This window comes from Apteryx mantelli, chromosome 10 (genome assembly GCF_036417845.1).
Source record: "Apteryx mantelli isolate bAptMan1 chromosome 10, bAptMan1.hap1, whole genome shotgun sequence".
NCBI classification, from domain to species: Eukaryota; Metazoa; Chordata; class Aves; order Apterygiformes; family Apterygidae; genus Apteryx; species Apteryx mantelli.
This window is the reverse complement of record NC_089987.1, coordinates 296779-312679: the sequence shown is the minus strand read 5'-3', so window position 1 is coordinate 312679 and position 15901 is coordinate 296779. Positions and strand designations below refer to the sequence as shown.

General features: G+C 58.2%; 3 protein-coding genes across 4 annotated transcripts; 2 read left to right on the top strand and 1 right to left on the bottom strand.

Annotated features, from left to right (window-relative positions):
- Positions 1–37: 37 nt before the first annotated feature.
- LOC136992867 (uncharacterized) lies at positions 38–1397 on the top strand. The gene is made up of 4 exons (XM_067302823.1): positions 38–373; positions 450–623; positions 746–913; positions 1326–1397. Exons 1-4 carry the CDS (start codon positions 38–40, stop codon positions 1395–1397), a joined length of 750 nt encoding a protein of 249 aa, XP_067158924.1.
- Positions 883–4339, top strand: PMFBP1 (polyamine modulated factor 1 binding protein 1). Of its 2 annotated transcripts, none has more exons than XM_013960144.2 (9): positions 883–1797; positions 1941–2108; positions 2197–2385; positions 2561–2716; positions 2804–2971; positions 3195–3257; positions 3433–3542; positions 3635–3709; positions 3888–4339. In XM_013960144.2, exons 1-9 carry the CDS (start codon positions 1432–1434, stop codon positions 4042–4044), a joined length of 1452 nt encoding a protein of 483 aa, XP_013815598.1. In that variant the 5' UTR covers positions 883–1431; the 3' UTR covers positions 4045–4339. The 2 variants fall into 2 exon arrangements, with proteins under 2 accessions (XP_013815598.1, XP_067158380.1); XM_067302279.1 differs by having other exon boundaries at positions 1061–1797; positions 3635–3716; positions 3888–3959.
- On the bottom strand, positions 4287–15308 carry DHX38 (DEAH-box helicase 38). Its single transcript, XM_013960138.2, has 26 exons — positions 14926–15308; positions 14114–14301; positions 13841–13945; positions 13256–13421; positions 13016–13134; positions 12785–12861; positions 12335–12490; positions 11135–11296; positions 10942–11049; positions 9730–9842; positions 9490–9627; positions 9045–9231; positions 8769–8954; positions 8153–8293; positions 7859–7969; positions 7667–7783; positions 7316–7423; positions 7085–7197; positions 6446–6654; positions 6210–6364; positions 5977–6132; positions 5768–5902; positions 5564–5689; positions 5071–5166; positions 4716–4837; positions 4287–4557 (listed from the first exon to the last, which is right to left on the bottom strand). The coding sequence occupies exons 1-26, from the start codon at positions 15249–15251 to the stop codon at positions 4473–4475; spliced, it is 3705 nt and encodes a 1234-aa protein (XP_013815592.2). The 5' UTR covers positions 15252–15308; the 3' UTR covers positions 4287–4472.
- Between the last annotated feature and the right edge of the window lie 593 nt (positions 15309–15901).

Genomic DNA, 15901 nt, shown 5'->3' with positions numbered 1-15901 from the left:
CAGCGCCCAACGCCTGGCGCCCGCCCGTGCCGCCAGGATGGGCTGGTCCAGGCGGACACGTGGCCACGAGCCGGGCAGCCCCCACGGTGGTGGCGGTGAGGCCGGACGGCTGCGCTGTGCTGCATCCCAGGGACAGCGGACAGCAGCGGTGCTGCAGCCCAGAGCGGCCCAGGCACGCCAGGATGGGTGGCAGCCGGTGCTGGAGCCAGGGCGGGTGCTGGCCTGGATTCGGGAGCTGCAGCAGGGCCTGGACGTCTGCCGGTGCCAGAACCGGGAGAGCCTGGCGCAGCTGCAGCGGCAGGAGATCGCGGCGGAGCAGGAGCAGCGGGACCTGGCCCTGCTGCTGCAGCGGTGCCAGGCGCTGATGGAGCAGGTACTGCCGCCCCTTGCCACCCCGCAGGCTCCGCGCAGGCCACGCCGCCGCCACTGCCCATCTCGCTCTCCCCCAGGTGCTGCGCTACGAGGCGACGCTGCGGCGGCGCTCCCCAGGGCCGCGGCTGCCCCCGGAGGCACCGGGCTCGGAGCAGGACCCAGAGCAGAGTGAGGCACTGCTGAGCAGAGCCAGGGAGCTGGAGGAGCAGGAGCTGCGCCAGGCCCAGGAGCGCCCCGACGCCAGCGGGCAGGTGGGCGATGCGCCGCCGCCAGCTGCGACAACTCAGGGCTGGTCCCGCAGCCCACGAGGCTCCGCACACCTGCGCCAACAGCAGCGCTGGGCCAACAGCACGCGGCTGTGCTGCTCGCGCAGGCGGAGGCACCGGCGGAGGCCGAGCACAGCAGGCAGGAGGGGCCAGCAGCGGAGGAACTCCAGGGCCTGGCGCGGGACGCGCAGTCGGCGAGGGCAGCCAAGCAGAGCAGCGCCATGGAAGGTGGGGGGCACCCAGGGCTGCAGGGACAGGGCATTCGGGCTGCGACCGCAGGCAGCGCCCTAGCGGGGGCGTGGGGGCCCTGGCGTGCTCCAGACAGCGGGGCACAGCGGGAGCCCACAGGGCCAACGCGCCGCACAGGCAAGGCAGGAAAGCGCCCGGGGGGGGTGGCAGTGGGTGGGCCCACTTCGGTTTGCCCCTGCGTTGCTTCCTGCCCAACGGTTACACCCACCCATGGGCGTGCTCTGCCCATGCTGGTGCCGCACGCCCCGTGGCTACCACGGGCCCCCACACATTTGAGGCGTCCTGGGCTGCGGGGGTACAGACCACCGAACCGGCGCTCCCCCAGGGAGGTGGAGCGGTGGTGCGTGCCCTGAGCTGGGGGGACGCTGCGGGAGCCAAAACCCACACACGTGCCCCGAAGGCCGAGCCTGGCTCCGCTCCCCTCCTGCCCCCTGGCAGCAGGGGGGCAGGCGAGAGGAGGCAATGCCAGACCCCCGCTCCCCCACGCAGCCCCAGTGCAGCTGCTGCTAGCCCGCAGCCACCCACCGCACACAGAGGCACTGCCATGCCCGTGCCTGGGAAGGGACGTCCAGTGCCAGGCCAGCTGCGAGCTGGAGGCCGAGCTACGAGCGCTGCAGGAGCAAGCGGCCCGCAGCAGGGCCGAGGTGGCGCAGAGCAGGTACGGGGGCAGCACCCGCCCAGGGGCCCATTTGTGCCCGGAGGGGGTCGCAGTGGGGCCTGGGGCTGCCGCAGCTGGGGCGGTGCCCTTGCCCCCAGGGAGGCGGCAGCACAGCTCCAGGCAGAGCTGAGCTGGTGGCAGCAGCAGCAGCAGACAACCCTGGAGCAGGCGCTGCAGCACAGGCACGCCACCGCCCAAGCAGAAGAGAGGCTGCAGCGGAGCCAGGAACAGCTGCAAGCCCTGAAGCAGCAGGTGGGGACCCGGCCAGACCGACTGTGGGGTCCTGCACAGGGCCAGGGAAGCGTGGGACCCTCTCCCCCAGGGAGACTGCTGCCCAGGTCAGCCTGGCGCCTGTCCCCCCACAGCCATGGGTAACCCAGCCCTTCTCCACCCAGTGCCAGGAGCAGGCTGCCATGCGGCGGGAGCTGCATGAGGAGCTGTGCTGGCAGCAGGACAGGAGGGAGAAGCTCCAACTAGAGCTGCAGCAGGCAAAGGAGTGGACAAGCACCCTCGAGAAAGAGAACAGGGCCCTGCAGCAAAGCCTGCGCTGCAGGGAGCAGGCGGTGAGCTGGGATCACAGACCTCACCCTGGCAGGAAGTAGCACAGGCCCCAGCAATGCGGCACCTGCTAAGGTCCTGCCTTCCCTGCAGCTGGGGGAGCAGGAGGAACTGAGCCAGGGCCTGCAGTGCCACCTGCTTCGGCTGCAGGAGGAGCTGGGAGCCACCCAGGCCAGGGAGCAGCAAAGCCAGCGGCAGCTCCGTGGAGCTGAGGAGACCATCCACGCCCTGCAGCAGGAAGTGGCCTCCAACAGAAAGCACCTGGCCGAGCTGCTGGGACAGGTGAGGGCAGGCTCCAGGCAGCCCCAAGATGCAGCAAGCCACCAAACAGCCTTGGGTGCCAGAGCAGCAAAGAGGCAGTGCTGCACCGAGCTCTGTCCCGCCTCCGGGCAGCGCTGGGGCCCCAGCCTGCCTCCAGCCTGGCCAACCACACTCCGCCACGCAATGTCGCACGCAGGTACAGGACATGCCCTCCCTGCGGGCAGAGCTGGCCCAGGCCCAGCAAGGAAAAGCCAAGCAGGAGGAGGAGACTGCAGCCTACAAGGAGCAGAGGCAGCAGCTCCACTGGGAGCTGAGGAAGCTGCAGGGGTCCCAGGAGCAGAGCAAGCAGGAGGTAAGTGTGCCCTAAGCCTTCCCCCAGGGCACGGGGAACCTGTTGTGCGCAGACTGCCTCTCCCCACCACCTCCGCTCCTGGGGCAGGCCCACTCCCTCGAGACGAGGCTGCAGGAGCTGAGCAGCCGAGCCCAGCAGTGGCAGCAGCTGCACCAGGACAGTGAGCGAGCTTTGGCCACGCGGGAAGAGGAGCTGGTGGTTTGCAAGGTGGAGCTGGCCTTCCTCAAGGAAAAGCTCAGCAAGGCCCTGGAGCAGGTGCGAGAGAGAAATAGGCAGCACCACAGCCTGAGGGCAGAAGGAGCCCGGGCTGGATCCCTGGACCCCAGGGAAAGTAGATCCTAGCCCGGGGGAGGGCAGAGCTGATGAGGACAAGACCGGGGCCGTGGCACACTGCAGAGCCCAGGCTGTGGGTCTGTCAGCAGCAGCAATGCTGAACGCCTTATTCTCCTCAAACTACCCTTCTTTGCTCCCTTGCTAGAAAGAAGCCCTTCAGCATGAAATTAACATGTTACGACAGAAGTTTGCAGCCACCAGCACTGAGGTAACAGTCCTTCCCTTTCCCAGAGTTGCTCTCCAGAGCATCAGGCAACTCCAGACCCTCTGCTCAGCCCCAAAGGCTGCTGCCCTGGCACAGCCTGGTTCTTGCAACTGCCTCCAGCCCTGGGCACATACAGGCTAGGGCTGGCAGTCGCCGCCCTGAGGGCTCTCTCTTTCAGGCAGAAGCCCTGCGCTCCTCCCTCACTGTGGCACGTTCTGACAGCAGCAGGCTGCACCGGGAAAGCGAGCTGGTGCTGGTCAACATCAGCCAGTGGGTGAAAAAGCAGAAGTGAGTTAGAAACTGCACTAGAGTAGAGAGGGGCAGGTGGCTGCTTTCTCCTCCCCGGGCATTGACTAACCCAGCTCATACCTCATTTTCAGGCAGTCAAATGAGAAACTAGGGCAAAAGATCCAGCAGCAAGTCAAACAGATTGCTGAGCTGACAGGCAAGAAGGAGTAAGTGGTGAGCATGGGGAGACAGTCTGAGCTCTCCACAGAGAGCAGTTACTGCTGACCACAGTGGTGCATGGGACAGATGAAGAACCACTGGACTACCCAAGCTCCCATAAGGCCAGCAGATCAAGATACATTCCTGTACCACTTCCACACCTCATCTTCCCTGCCTTTCCTCCAGGCAGCTCCAAAACACACTGGGAAGGTTGCAGGAGGAAAACAAATACCTCAGGGTCAGAGCAGATGAGCAGCACCGCGAGTGTGAGCATCTGAAGGCGAGCAGAGCTCCTGTCACAGCCCGGCCTGAAACAGTGCTAGGCCTGTGCTCCTGCGTGTAGAGGGACAGCTGGGCAGCGGCTGCCCAGGGCACAGGTTGTGCAAGACCCGCCTTTGCAGTAGTCCAGGCCACAGCTGGGCCAGGCTGAGGTTGTCTTTGCCCTCCAAGATGGTGTAATTCTGTGCACTATCCCAGGCTCTGTAGGGCAGTAACTTGACTGCACCAGCCCTGCACAATTCAGCAGGGCTGCTTCCACCCAGCACTTGTCTCCAGGACGAGAAGCAGCACAAAACAAAGCAAGGGTCAAAGACTAACAACCTTTAAACAAATAAAATTATTTCTGTTCTGTAGCAAAAGTAGCGCCAAGCACCAAAGCCTTCCCGGGCCACAAGCTGTAGCGAGCTGAGCAGTCGGGGGAGCCTGGCACTCTCCTGAGACTCAGCTGGCTCCTGGAAGCCCATAAGCCTCGAAGCAATGGGCACTGCCTTCTCAGAGGCCAAAGCGGGCTGGGGTGCGTCGTGGCGTCAGGGGCTCCCCCTGCTCCTTCCGCCCAGGGGTGTAGATTTTAGTAGACCTACCAGGAGAAGACGAGGGTGATTAGCAGAGGACAGAAGATCCAACCTTTCCCTGCATCAGGAATGCCTGGGATGGGAGGTGTGTGTGGAGATTAGGGATCCTCCATGCAGCCACCTGTTGAAGGGCAGCCCATGGCCAGGTAGGGCCAGTACCCACCTCGCACTGCCCAGCGGGTTACGGCGCTCCTGTTCCTCCCGGCGGGCACGCAGCTGCTCCTCAGCCAGAGCCATCTCCTCCTCCATGAGAGACGCTTCCTCCTTGGCGCGGCGGCGGTTCTCCTGGGGCAAGACAGCAGCAGGTCAGGGACAGGCAGAGGCCTGGGCAGCAGCAGACTCCCTGCAGGCCCACAGGCCTGATATCTCCACATCAACACACACCCACCAGGGCATGCTGCACTAGAACAAGCATGCAGTGGGACTGTACGCAGCAAGAACCCCACCCAGGCACACACTCCTTTGCAATGTAGCTGCTTCCTGCTACTCAGCCACCTGGTCCTGGACAAGAGACTCACCTGGCTTGACTTGCCAGCATGTTTGATACTGTAGAACATGGGGCCCAGCTCTGCCAGCCACTCTCCATCCACAGCAGTGACACACTGCATGTATTCCTGCATGGACAGAAGGAAAGACCAGGGTAACAGGATGGCACTCTCAGGGCCTGGGTATCATTTCCAGAGCCTTGGCAGCTCCCTCCCTCGCCCACTTGCCAACAGCAGTTCTCAAGCTGGGCATATACCCCTTCCAGGCTTTTCCTCCTGGCCTCAAAAAGCTGCTGTGGGTTGGACTTGGTGAGACTGCAAAGAGTCTCAACACGACCCACATCTGCCAGGAAAAGTCACCCAGGAAGGAACAAACAGGACTCTGCAGATGGCATGGACATGCACGGTTGGCAGGGAAGAAGACCAAGAATTGCCTCTCTAATACATCCTGGTATCACAGCAAAGCCCTCCCACTTTCCTCAGAGGTCTCCTCGTTCTTCTCACCAGCCCTGAAGCTCAAACTCACCTTGGTGGTCATGACCAGTTCATGATACACAATGTAGTCTGGTGTGTAGCCCATACCAAACAGGGAGCTTGTGGGGTGCAGGTGGCAGGGCATGCCTGTGCGGATGTTCACATACTCCCCAATGCCCTGCACAGAGAAGTGTGGTTAGCACACGTGTGACAGACACGGTCTCTCACCCCCCAGGCTAGTACAGAGCCCTCTCACCTTCAGCTTTGCAGCCTGATGGAAATATGCAGCACAGATGCACTTCCTGACAACATCCCAGTCAGTGCCACAGGATGCCAGGCTCATCCGCTGCTGCACCATGATGTCCTTGAGCTGGGCACGCACCTCTCGCACCTGCAAGGATTTGAAGCAATTAGGTCCCTCTCCTGCATAAGGTTCCATCCCGCAGCCCATTGCCACAGCCTCACCTTCCGCATGGCTTTGGCATGGATGAAATGCTGGTTGCACCATAGCGTAGAGTAGTTGTTGTTCTTCCACTGCAGGTAAACATTCAGGTAAGTCAAGTGATCGCTCTCCGGGACAGCAAATTTCTCCCGCACCTGGTCACTCTCCTCCTCTCGGCCCTGAGGGATGAGCAAAGAACACAGGTTAGTCGAAGGGCAGGGGAAGGCCCCAAACCGCTAGAGGAGCAAGTGGGTACCTTAGGTCGATAGAAGATGGCAGGCACGGACAGCATGGACACAATGAGCAAGATCTCAGAACTGCAACCCATGTCGCAGGAGACAATGAGCATTTTGGAGAGTGCAGGATCCAGTGGGAACTCCACCATAAGACGTCCTGTAGAGGTCAGGCCACCTGCAGAAACAGCACAGGGATCAGCATCCAGGCAGGTCCCAGCAGTCCCATGGGCTGACAGACTACCCCAGCAGCCAGTACCTGTGTTATCCAGGGCCCCCAGAATCCACAGCTGGTACATGGAATTCAGCATGTTGTCCTCAGGGGGTGGATCCATGAAGTGGAACTGCAGCAGGTCCTGCACACCCAGGGACTTGAGCAGAAGAACCACATTGGCAAGGTTGGTGCGCTGGATTTCAGGCACCGTGGTGGTCAGGAGCTCATTCTTGTAGGCGCTCTGGGTGTAGAGCCTAGGGAACACACACAAAGAGCATGCTCCCCCTGTTCAGATCATTGTCCCCCACTGAATGACCAACCCTTGCCCAACCCGGACAGCCAGCACACAGGGCAGCGGCTCTGCACACAGCCAGGCCAGCGAGCAGGACCCCAGGGAGGAACCTCTCCCCAAGACGCAGTGCAGCCTCCCAGCACATAACAGTGCCCAGGCTGCAGCACAGTATACACTCTCGAGCATGGTCCTTCCCATTGCGCAGACTAGTCCCAAAGCAAAGCCTCAAGGAAGCTGCCTTTGATTAGGCTGTAGGAATGAAGACTGGCAAGGGCAGAAACTAGGGCATACCCTTTCCTCTGCAGCAGGCCCCAAGGCCTGCCCCCCTACATATATAACCAGATACCAAGCTGAGGACATGACAGAAACACAAACACCAGTGAGGTGCCTACCTGAAGCAGTGACCTGGGCCTGTCCGGCCAGCTCGACCTGCCCTCTGATTGGCATTGGCCTGACTGATGGGGTAGATCTGCAGCGCATCCATGCCTATGCGGGGGTTGAAAACCTGCGGGGCAAGAGAAGAGCAGAATGAAACAAGAGAAAAGCTGGGTCGCTGCCACAGAATTCCCTCAACCCAACCCCAGAGATCATGGATATGAACAGGACAAGAAACCTTTGCTCACCTTCAACTTGCAGTAGCCAGAGTCAATCACAAACATGATGCCATCCACTGTCAGAGAGGTCTCTGCGATGTTGGTGGCAACAATGCACTTCCTGACCCCATCCGGAGCCTGCAAGCATACCACACACCAGTCAGACCCCTTGGCAAGATCCCTTCTCTGATGAAGGGTGCAGAGCAGCAATACTGAACCCAGAAGGATAGGGGAACCCTTTGGAAGGTGAGGAGAGTACAAGCTATCTGTCACCCTTCACATGCAATTCAACAGGCATCTCTGCACCTCTCATGCTCCGTAGAGTCTTCCCTGCACTAGCAGCCTCAGTCCCCACCCCCATCACAGACCACACATCAGCACCTTCTGGAAGATCTTGGCCTGCAAGTCTGAGGGTAGCTGAGAATAGATGGGCAGTACAGCAAGAGCAGGTGCCTTCTCCAGCTCCTCAAGGTGCTCCACAATTTGCTCTGAGGTCACCTGGACACAAAAAGAGCTGTTAACTTGAGACTAAAGCAACAAGGGGATAGGACAGTGCCTGCCCTCCCAGCTCACCTCAATGTCTTCCTGGCCAGGCATGAAGACAAGAATGTCTCCAGGAGCACCAGACAGATGCACCTGTAGGGCTTGTTTCACTGCAGCTTCCACATAATCCTCTTGTGGGGTCTGAAAGGCACAGCCCAGGTTACAGATACTGATGATCTCATCTCACCTCTCCCATCCTGTGCACAACACTGCATCACAGCGGGTCTATCCCTCTTCTTTCTTCCCTGCCTACTGCAGGGCACAGTACACCCAAGTCACAACCACCTCCCACCACAGCAGAACTCTTTGCAATGCTGACTTCACCTTGCTGAAGAGAATGTCGACAGGAAATGTGCGCCCAGGAATGTGGAAAATGGGAACGTTCCCAAAGAAGGAAGCAAACTTATCTGCATCCATGGTGGCCGAGGTGACAACAAGCTTCAGATCTGAGCGTCGGGCCACCACCTAGGAAACAGACGGAAGGAACAATAAGGAAATGGCATTCATGTAAGGCTCCAGGCTGCTTCCATTACCACTGAAACAACAGCACAGGACAGAGCTTCCTCCATACCCCAGAGGCACTAGCTGCTACTTCCAGGAAGGATGTATGCTGTATGTTCTGTCCAGGTAAAAGACAGGCTGACTCCAGTCCAGAAAGCCTTAAGCCTGCAAATATCTCTGTATCTAGAGCTTCCGGCAGTTAGCCAGCAAGCCTCTGCAGCATTTATGCCCTAGAAGAGATTTAACTGACCAGAACCATGGACCAGGGGTGTTGCCACAGCGAGTGCAGACAGACACGTGGCACAGTCTCTGCTTCTTTCCCTCTCCCAGACCCTGGAGAGAAGTGCTGTCCATGCCAACACCCTACTCCATCAAATACTCCAAGACCAGCTCAAGCACTCCATGCCACTGCCCTCCTCTTGTCCAGCCTCACACGCACCTCCCGAAGCAGGCCAAAGAGCACATCAGTGTTGAGCGAGCGCTCGTGTGCCTCATCCATGATGATAGCACTGTAGTGGTCCAGGTCAGCCTCTCGCAGTGACTCACGAAGGAGAATCCCATCCGTCATGTATTTGATCACTGTGTTCTCTGATGTGCAGTCCTCAAAGCGGATGGCATAGCCCACCTGGGAGGGCAGAGATATCAGCAAGTCTTCCAACAGCCCCATGCACTCGCTGTTTGCACGCTGCACCTCTGCACTCACTGCCAGACTCACCTCCTCTCCCAGACGCACCCCCATCTCCTCACTGACCCGCTTGGCAACCGACATAGCAGCAACTCTGCGGGGTTGGGTGCAGCCAATCATGCCATAGTCTGTGTAGCCATCCTCATGGAGGTACTGTGTCAACTGAGTCGTCTTCCCACTCCCCGTCTCCCCCACCACAATCACAATGCTGTTGTCCCTGAAGAGACGGAAAGCATATTTCTTCACACACCACAAAGAAGGGCTCTTTCATTTGCAGCCCTGGTTGGTCGCACAAGAGTCCTGCTACAGCTTAGGCAGGAGAGGTGCTGCTGTGCTGCCACAGAAAGCAATGGGTTTTTTCCTGAGGCTGCAGCTTCAAACAGGCCACACATGTAGGAGAGATTCTCCCTTGGGTTCCTGTGATGTAATAAAATGCCCCAAAGTTGCACTATGACCAGCTCCCTAGCAGCCATACCTGAGAATGGAGAGCAGCTCTTGCTGCACAGCAAAAATGGGCAGATATTGTCTCTGCTCCAGAATTGATTTCTTCTTGGCAAACTCGCTGCTTGCTTCACTCTTTTCTTTCATGTGTTCAGCAAACTTCTGCTCAGTCCTGAGGAAACACCAGAAATTCTGAACCTGTCTCTCTATGGGTTTTATTATGCCTACAGCCTCCTCACCAGCTAACCAGGAGGAATACAAGGGCAGCTCCTACCTGTAATCCACTTTGCCATCTTCTGTCACCATCTCGTCCTTCTCCTCCTCCTTCTTGATCCCCATAATGTCTCCCAGTTTTGTGCCTGCCAGTTCCCAATGTTTATGTTGAGCCTGGAAGGGCAGAGAGCAGCATCGCTTTGGCAACCGACATAGCTGCAACTCTGAGAGCAGCATCACTTTGCCACAGCAAGGACCAACAAACCATTCTTCTCCAGCCTTATTCAAAATATAAGGCTGGAAAAGTGCTATCCCACAATTCCACAAAGCTATGACACAGAGCACCCTTTCTGTTCCTACATCAAGTCTCCCTCTTCCAGCTGAACTGGAGCAGAGCTTTTAGACACTGGTCGGGATGCAGAGACTTCAAGCACAGGATAGCCAACAGCCTCCCAAGAAAGTGGTTCCACCCTTCCAGTAAATTTGCACTTAAACCTATACAAATCTGAACCAGAGAGAATCTTCCTGCTTTTGACAGGTGCCCCACACGCCTCTCTCTCACCTTCCTGCTTTCTCTTGCCTCTGATATCAGGAGTTCAGCTTCCACCTCAATTCCACTCACAGAATAAATGCCTCAAATCCAGTTCATTTTGTTTTCAAGGAACATATCTGAGCTTTCTCTGCCACTGCCCCATTGGCTTTAGAGAAATCCCTTGGAAAACACCCAAAAAACTAACATGCTACTTTCCTGGATATTACAGAATCACAGAACAGTTGAGGCTGGAAGGGACCTCTGAGGATCTTCTAGTCTAACCACCCTGCTCAAAGCAGGGTCACCTAGAGCACGTTGCACAGGACTGCATCCACTCAGGTTTCAAATATCTCCAAAGACAGAGACTCTGTTCTACTGCTCCTCAGAACTCTTCTGCTAAGACATGACAAGATCTATACTGCTGCCATGCTGACTGCTGGCTGCCCTGTGTTCTCCCACTGCTCTTTTCTCGTGATCCAAATGCCCTTTGGATCAGACTCCTCTGTACAAGTGCACAGTAACTTATATCCCAAGCAGTGCCCAAGGAAACCACATCACAGCAGCTGCTTATGAGACAATGCAATGAACTGGACTACAAGGATATCCCACATAGTAAAAACACAGTGAACTCCTTATTGCCATTGCTGCCAAAACCCATGTTCTACAAAGTCCAAACAAAGGCTGTAAGGCACGATATAACATATGTAATGTGGGCAGATAGGCCAAAAGGTCACGCCATACCCTTTTACGCTCCTTTTGCTCCCTGTGCTTGCGCACCAGTTGGCTGCCTTTCCGAGCAATGATGGCCAAATCTGAGGTGGCATCCTTGACAGGGATGACTGGCTCTGGCTAGAGAAAAGAGGTATCACTTCAGTACAGATTGCTCACACCTGTGGGGCTCCCCGCCATCAGCACCTTTAGCCACAGTCCCTACCTGCTTGGTGAAGACTATCCTCCCATCTAGAAAAGGGGGCACCAGGTTGTGCACCAGCAGATGCACTTTGGCCGAGTTATCCTCCTCAAAGTCTTCATCCACTTCAAGCCGATGAACCACACCACTGGTCAGCATGCGATTTGTCTCCCAGCGTTCATTATCCTACAATGAACAAGATTTCTTTTGTGTAACACAACGTTTAACTCTTATCTTCCCTCATATTACACTCAAGAACATCCAAGAGATTCCTTATACCTATCACACAGTATATATAGCTCAAACCAACCGCAGGGCAAAAGAAAAAGCAACACAGCCAACTGCAAAGCACTACATGACTGACCAGCTCAGGTTGGCCTAACTTTTATTCACGAAATAGCAAGCTAAAAGCAGCCAGTTGCTCAAGGCAAATCTTTATCTCTGCCTGGGGATACACACCAGTTATGGCACATGGCTTCAAGCACTGACAGCATCCAGAGTTGCACCTGCAAGTCTGCCTTCCCCAAAATGGGAAAGAGACTGAAACCCCAGAAAAAGCCTGAGAGATCACATCAGGACACTGAGCTCAGGTTTAGGCCCTGCACTGACAATAGGATGAAACTGAATAAATCTGGAAAATGAAGAACAAGGAACACTGAAGGTTCCAGTCTAGGGAACCAGAAAGCAAGCACTGGGGAAGAAATGGTAACCAGAAACAGCAGGGTATGGGAAACAGACTGACTGTATGAAGTACCTGGTAAACAGGACTGTCTCCATGGAAATGCATGACAGATATCGTCCACAAGGCCCTTGCCATACTCAGAATACACCAAGAAGTCTGGACACAATCCTACGCATGTGCTGAGGGCAGCAGCCCTAAGCATCCACTGGGCAACGGTGCACAGCCCTAGTAACGTAACTCATGCCCAGAACAGTAGCAGCATGGCCCTCTGCATTCCTGAAGTTCTGGATACTGTGATCCACTGCAAAGCAGCTCTAGTTAGGAATTCTGTCCCATGCAGAAGGTGCAGGGCCTCACTTTCCAAGGGAGCTTACCAGTAGTTTCCCTGGAATCTCTCATTCAGTCTGGGCCAGTACAAAGATTGTCCTCTCCATCCGACAGCAAGGGCTCAGCCTTCCCTGTCAGCACGCGGGTCTCTTAAGAAGCAGCAAAAAAAGCACTCCTCGCAGGTTCAGAGCAGCCACCCCACATCTCATCCCTACCTCATTGATCTGCCGCCGCTGTGCAGAGATGCGCTTCTGCCTCTGCTTGTGCAGGTGCTGCTCCCGCTTCTTCACGTACTCCTCAGAGGAGTAGGCCAAGGGATTGTGAAACTCGTCGTAGCCCTCATCCATCATGTACCAGTCCCTGTCAGCTTGCTGGAAGGGGAGAGGGACCGGACAGCTTAGGGCTGCACCCCAGCCCAGCAGGCCAGGGAGGCGCTGGAAACCCCTCACGACACAAGCCCGCGCGGGATGCTCTCCGGTCCGGGCCCCGGCCCGCCACTCCCCATCTTGCCGCCCGGGGGAGCCCGTGCGCCACAAACGGCCCCACCGCACCGGCCGCCCTCACCCGGGAACAGCAGCCCCCAAGGCCCAGCTCTCCCCGCTCCTCCGGTGCGGCAGGCAGGCAGCACAAAGCCCAGCTCCCAAACCATCCGCAGGGGCTCTTACCCGCTGGTCATCCTCCCACTGCTGCCGCTCCTCCTCCGTCTCAAAGGCAATGCCCTCTTCCCCATCCTCACGCCGCCCTAGAGACAGCAAGCTAGTCAGTACAGGTCCCCCAGCCCTATCCCGCTACCACTTGTGGAGGAAATCCCACAGAACCTTTCCTTGTGCAGTAGAGGGTGAAGAGGAGGATTAAGCCATTACCCAGCCTAGGCAGCCCAGCCCCAGGCTCCTCACCTTTCCCTCTGGACAGCCGTGGCGTGGCCCCCAGGTGTCTCCGGTCATCAGCCCACTCATTATATTTGTACGATGGAGTGGGCAACGGTGTCTTATCCAAGTACCTGCTCCTCACAGACCTGCGGAAACAGCATGAGGGAAGAATTAATGCTGAGAGCCAGATACTGCTCTTACACATACCCTCCTCCTTTTGCAGATCACCAACTCATAGCCACCGCCCTTTCTTCCAGGTACTGATACCTGTCCCGATCCCTTCGATCGGTGTCTCGCAAGGACGATGCCCTGTGGCTGCGCTCAGAGTCCCGATAGGAAGGCATAGGCGATGGAGATTCCCACTGTGAGCGGCGGGTACTGCTGTAACCACTATCATCTTCCTCCCAGCTGGAGCGAGATGGCGTGGCTGCATCTAGAAGAGACCGGGTTTGACACCTGATGCTCACACAGTGACCCAGGGCACCTGGAGCCACCTTATACCTTCTAGCAAGGAAAACAGAGACAGTGTACTTGTTTGCTCTCCCTCTAAGACATGGTGCTGACCCAGTAAGTCAAAGGAAAATGGCCAAAGGACCACATCCTTATCACACAGACCCAGAAGAGATCCCCAGAGGGCTGGGATCAGCCAGACTTCTACACACAACTGTCAGGATCACTCCCAGGCCCATGTTCAGGAAAAGCCAGTAACTTTATGCTTGCCCTAACCACAGACCTTAGAAAATACAGACATTGTTACCCACGCTTGCCCTAGCAAGAACAGCAGGAACCCAAAAAAGGAATGCAACTCTTCCCATTAAGGATCAATAAAAACCTACCATGTCTCACTCCTACCTTTGGGCCTATGTCTGGGACTTTCTGGTTCACTCCTCCTGCTGCTCCGCTCTGATGAACCATCCCTCTCTGATCTGCTGCTGTGACGACTTCTGTCCCGTTCCTCTGCAGACAGAAGATAAAACAGGTAAGATTAGGTGCTTAGTGCACAAACAGGCTTCTTAAGTCTGCCCTAGATGACTCCCTGAAGATTAGTCAAGGACCATAAAGATGCTGAGGGACAGGCCTAAAGGCCCTAAGCAGGAAGAGTCACAAAGATCGCAGAGCAGTTACCTCGGTCCCGTTTACGGTCGTGGTCCCGATCGCTACTGTGTTCCTTCTTTCGTTCTTTCTCCTCCTTGGAGGAAGCAAAGACACCTTGCTCCCGACGCTCCCTTTCCCGCTGCCGGCTGCGTTCCCAAAACTCCTCACTGACACCCCCTGTGTAGGAAGGTGTTTCCACGTGGGCAGAACGGTAATGCCTGGAAAGACAGAGCAGAGAGAAGAAAAGTGCTGAGAAATAGCTGGCCCTTGACTTGCCTCATGCGACTCTAGTCCCAGTCTCTGCTACTGCAGGAGTCTGTGGTCAGAAATGCTCTCCCCATCCTTTGCTAACAGCCCAGCAGGTCTGTTCTTGCTTTCAGCTACAAGCAGATCACAGCCTCCACAAAGCTGGAGTCAGCCAGTCACATGGACAGGATAACTGGCTTTTTCAGGCTTAACAGCACCCAAGAACACTCCTGACTGTAACATCTCAGGGAAGGCACCAGCAGAAAAGCTTTTCTCAGACCTCCTCAGACCTGCAGAACTGTCCTACAGACCTCTGCCAAGGAGACCTCCAGACCTCCTTGCCACGCGGGCCCCTGCTTGCCACAGAGCTCAGCCCCGGAGACACGGAGTAACCGTGCAGCGCCACAGAGCATGCTCATGCTTGGTCCTCCCGGGAGGGACCCGACCGCTGCGAAACGTCCGGTGCCGCCGGGCCGCCCAGCAGGGAACCGACCGCTGAGAAACACCCAGTGTCACCAGGCCGCCCGGCAGCGACCCGACGGCTGCAAAACGCCCGGTGCTGCCGGCAGCCCCAGAGACCCCCTGGCGGTCCCCACCTGTCCTTGCGGCCGCTCCGACTGCTTTGGTCGACCTCCTCCTCGTCGTCGTCCTCCTCCGCGAGGCTGCCCGCCTCGTCCCGGCCCTCCTCCCAGTCCCTGTAGGAGGAGACCCGGGACCGCTTCCCGCCGGCCTCCTCCTCGCGCTCCCGCCGCTTCTGGGCCGCCAGCACGTCCAGGCCCAGCAGGGAGGCCCGCGGCGCCGGCGCCTTGAAGACGTGCTGCTCGGCGGCGGCGCTCCGCTTCCGCACGACCAGCCCGCCGGCCTCGCCGGCCGCGCTCGTCCCCGCCAGCCGGTGCAGCGACTCCTCGCCCGCCTCGCCCATCGCCGCCGGCCGCTACCACGCCGCGCGGGACCGGGCGGTCGGGCCGCGGCGGGCGCCCATGGGCTGCGAGCGGGGCACGGCTCAGCCGGGGCAGCGCCGCCGCCGCCGCTCCGGGCCTCCCGCTCCCCTCCTCGGCCCCGCTCCGCGCCCCGGGCCCCGGCCCCGCTCCCTCGGCGTCCCCCGCCGGCCCCGCTCCCCCCGGCTCCAGCACCTGCCGGCAGTTGCCTCAGCGACCGCAGGCCAGCGCCCTGAGCGCCGCCATTGCCGCCCCACAGTGCTCCGCGAGAAGAGCCACTCTAGCCCACGCGCACCATCGACTCACAGGTCGGAACACGGCCGCCCCGGATACCATAGAGTTCAACTGCGGCTAGACAAAACGCGCCGCCGGGGCTTTACGCACTTCCGGCGTAGGGAAACGCGCTTGGGGTCACGTGGTCGCGGCGGGAGCGGGGAGAGGTGGGGGGATCCGCTGGAGGGGGAAACGGGGGGGCTGGACCCACATATGGGGGGATCCCTCAGACCCACATATGGGGGGGAACCCACAGACCCCCACGGGGGGAATCCCATAGACCCACACATGGGAGAACCCACAGACCTACACACACAGGGGGTCCCACAGACCCACGGGGGGGGATCCCACAGACCTACAC

Excerpts from the sequence above, each read along its gene's own strand:
- DHX38 (XM_013960138.2), bottom strand. The coding sequence starts at position 15,251 with ATGGGCGAGGCGGGCGAGGAGTCGCTGCACCGGCTGGCGGGGACGAGC. Across the intron at positions 9,843-10,941 it reads AGCAAAAGGAGCGTAAAAGG|GCTCAACATAAACATTGGGA; the intron begins GTATGGCGTGAC and ends CTGCCCTTCCAG. Across the intron at positions 6,655-7,084 it reads GGCCCAGGTCACTGCTTCAG|GCTCTACACCCAGAGCGCCT; the intron begins GTAGGCACCTCA and ends TGTGTTCCCTAG.
- LOC136992867 (XM_067302823.1), top strand. The coding sequence starts at position 38 with ATGGGCTGGTCCAGGCGGACACGTGGCCACGAGCCGGGCAGCCCCCAC. Across the intron at positions 374-449 it reads GCCAGGCGCTGATGGAGCAG|GTGCTGCGCTACGAGGCGAC; the intron begins GTACTGCCGCCC and ends GCTCTCCCCCAG. Across the intron at positions 914-1,325 it reads AGGGCATTCGGGCTGCGACC|CAGGGGGGCAGGCGAGAGGA; the intron begins GCAGGCAGCGCC and ends GCCCCCTGGCAG.
- PMFBP1 (XM_013960144.2), top strand. The coding sequence starts at position 1,432 with ATGCCCGTGCCTGGGAAGGGACGTCCAGTGCCAGGCCAGCTGCGAGCT. Across the intron at positions 2,109-2,196 it reads TGCGCTGCAGGGAGCAGGCG|CTGGGGGAGCAGGAGGAACT; the intron begins GTGAGCTGGGAT and ends CCTTCCCTGCAG. Across the intron at positions 3,543-3,634 it reads CAGTGGGTGAAAAAGCAGAA|GCAGTCAAATGAGAAACTAG; the intron begins GTGAGTTAGAAA and ends CCTCATTTTCAG.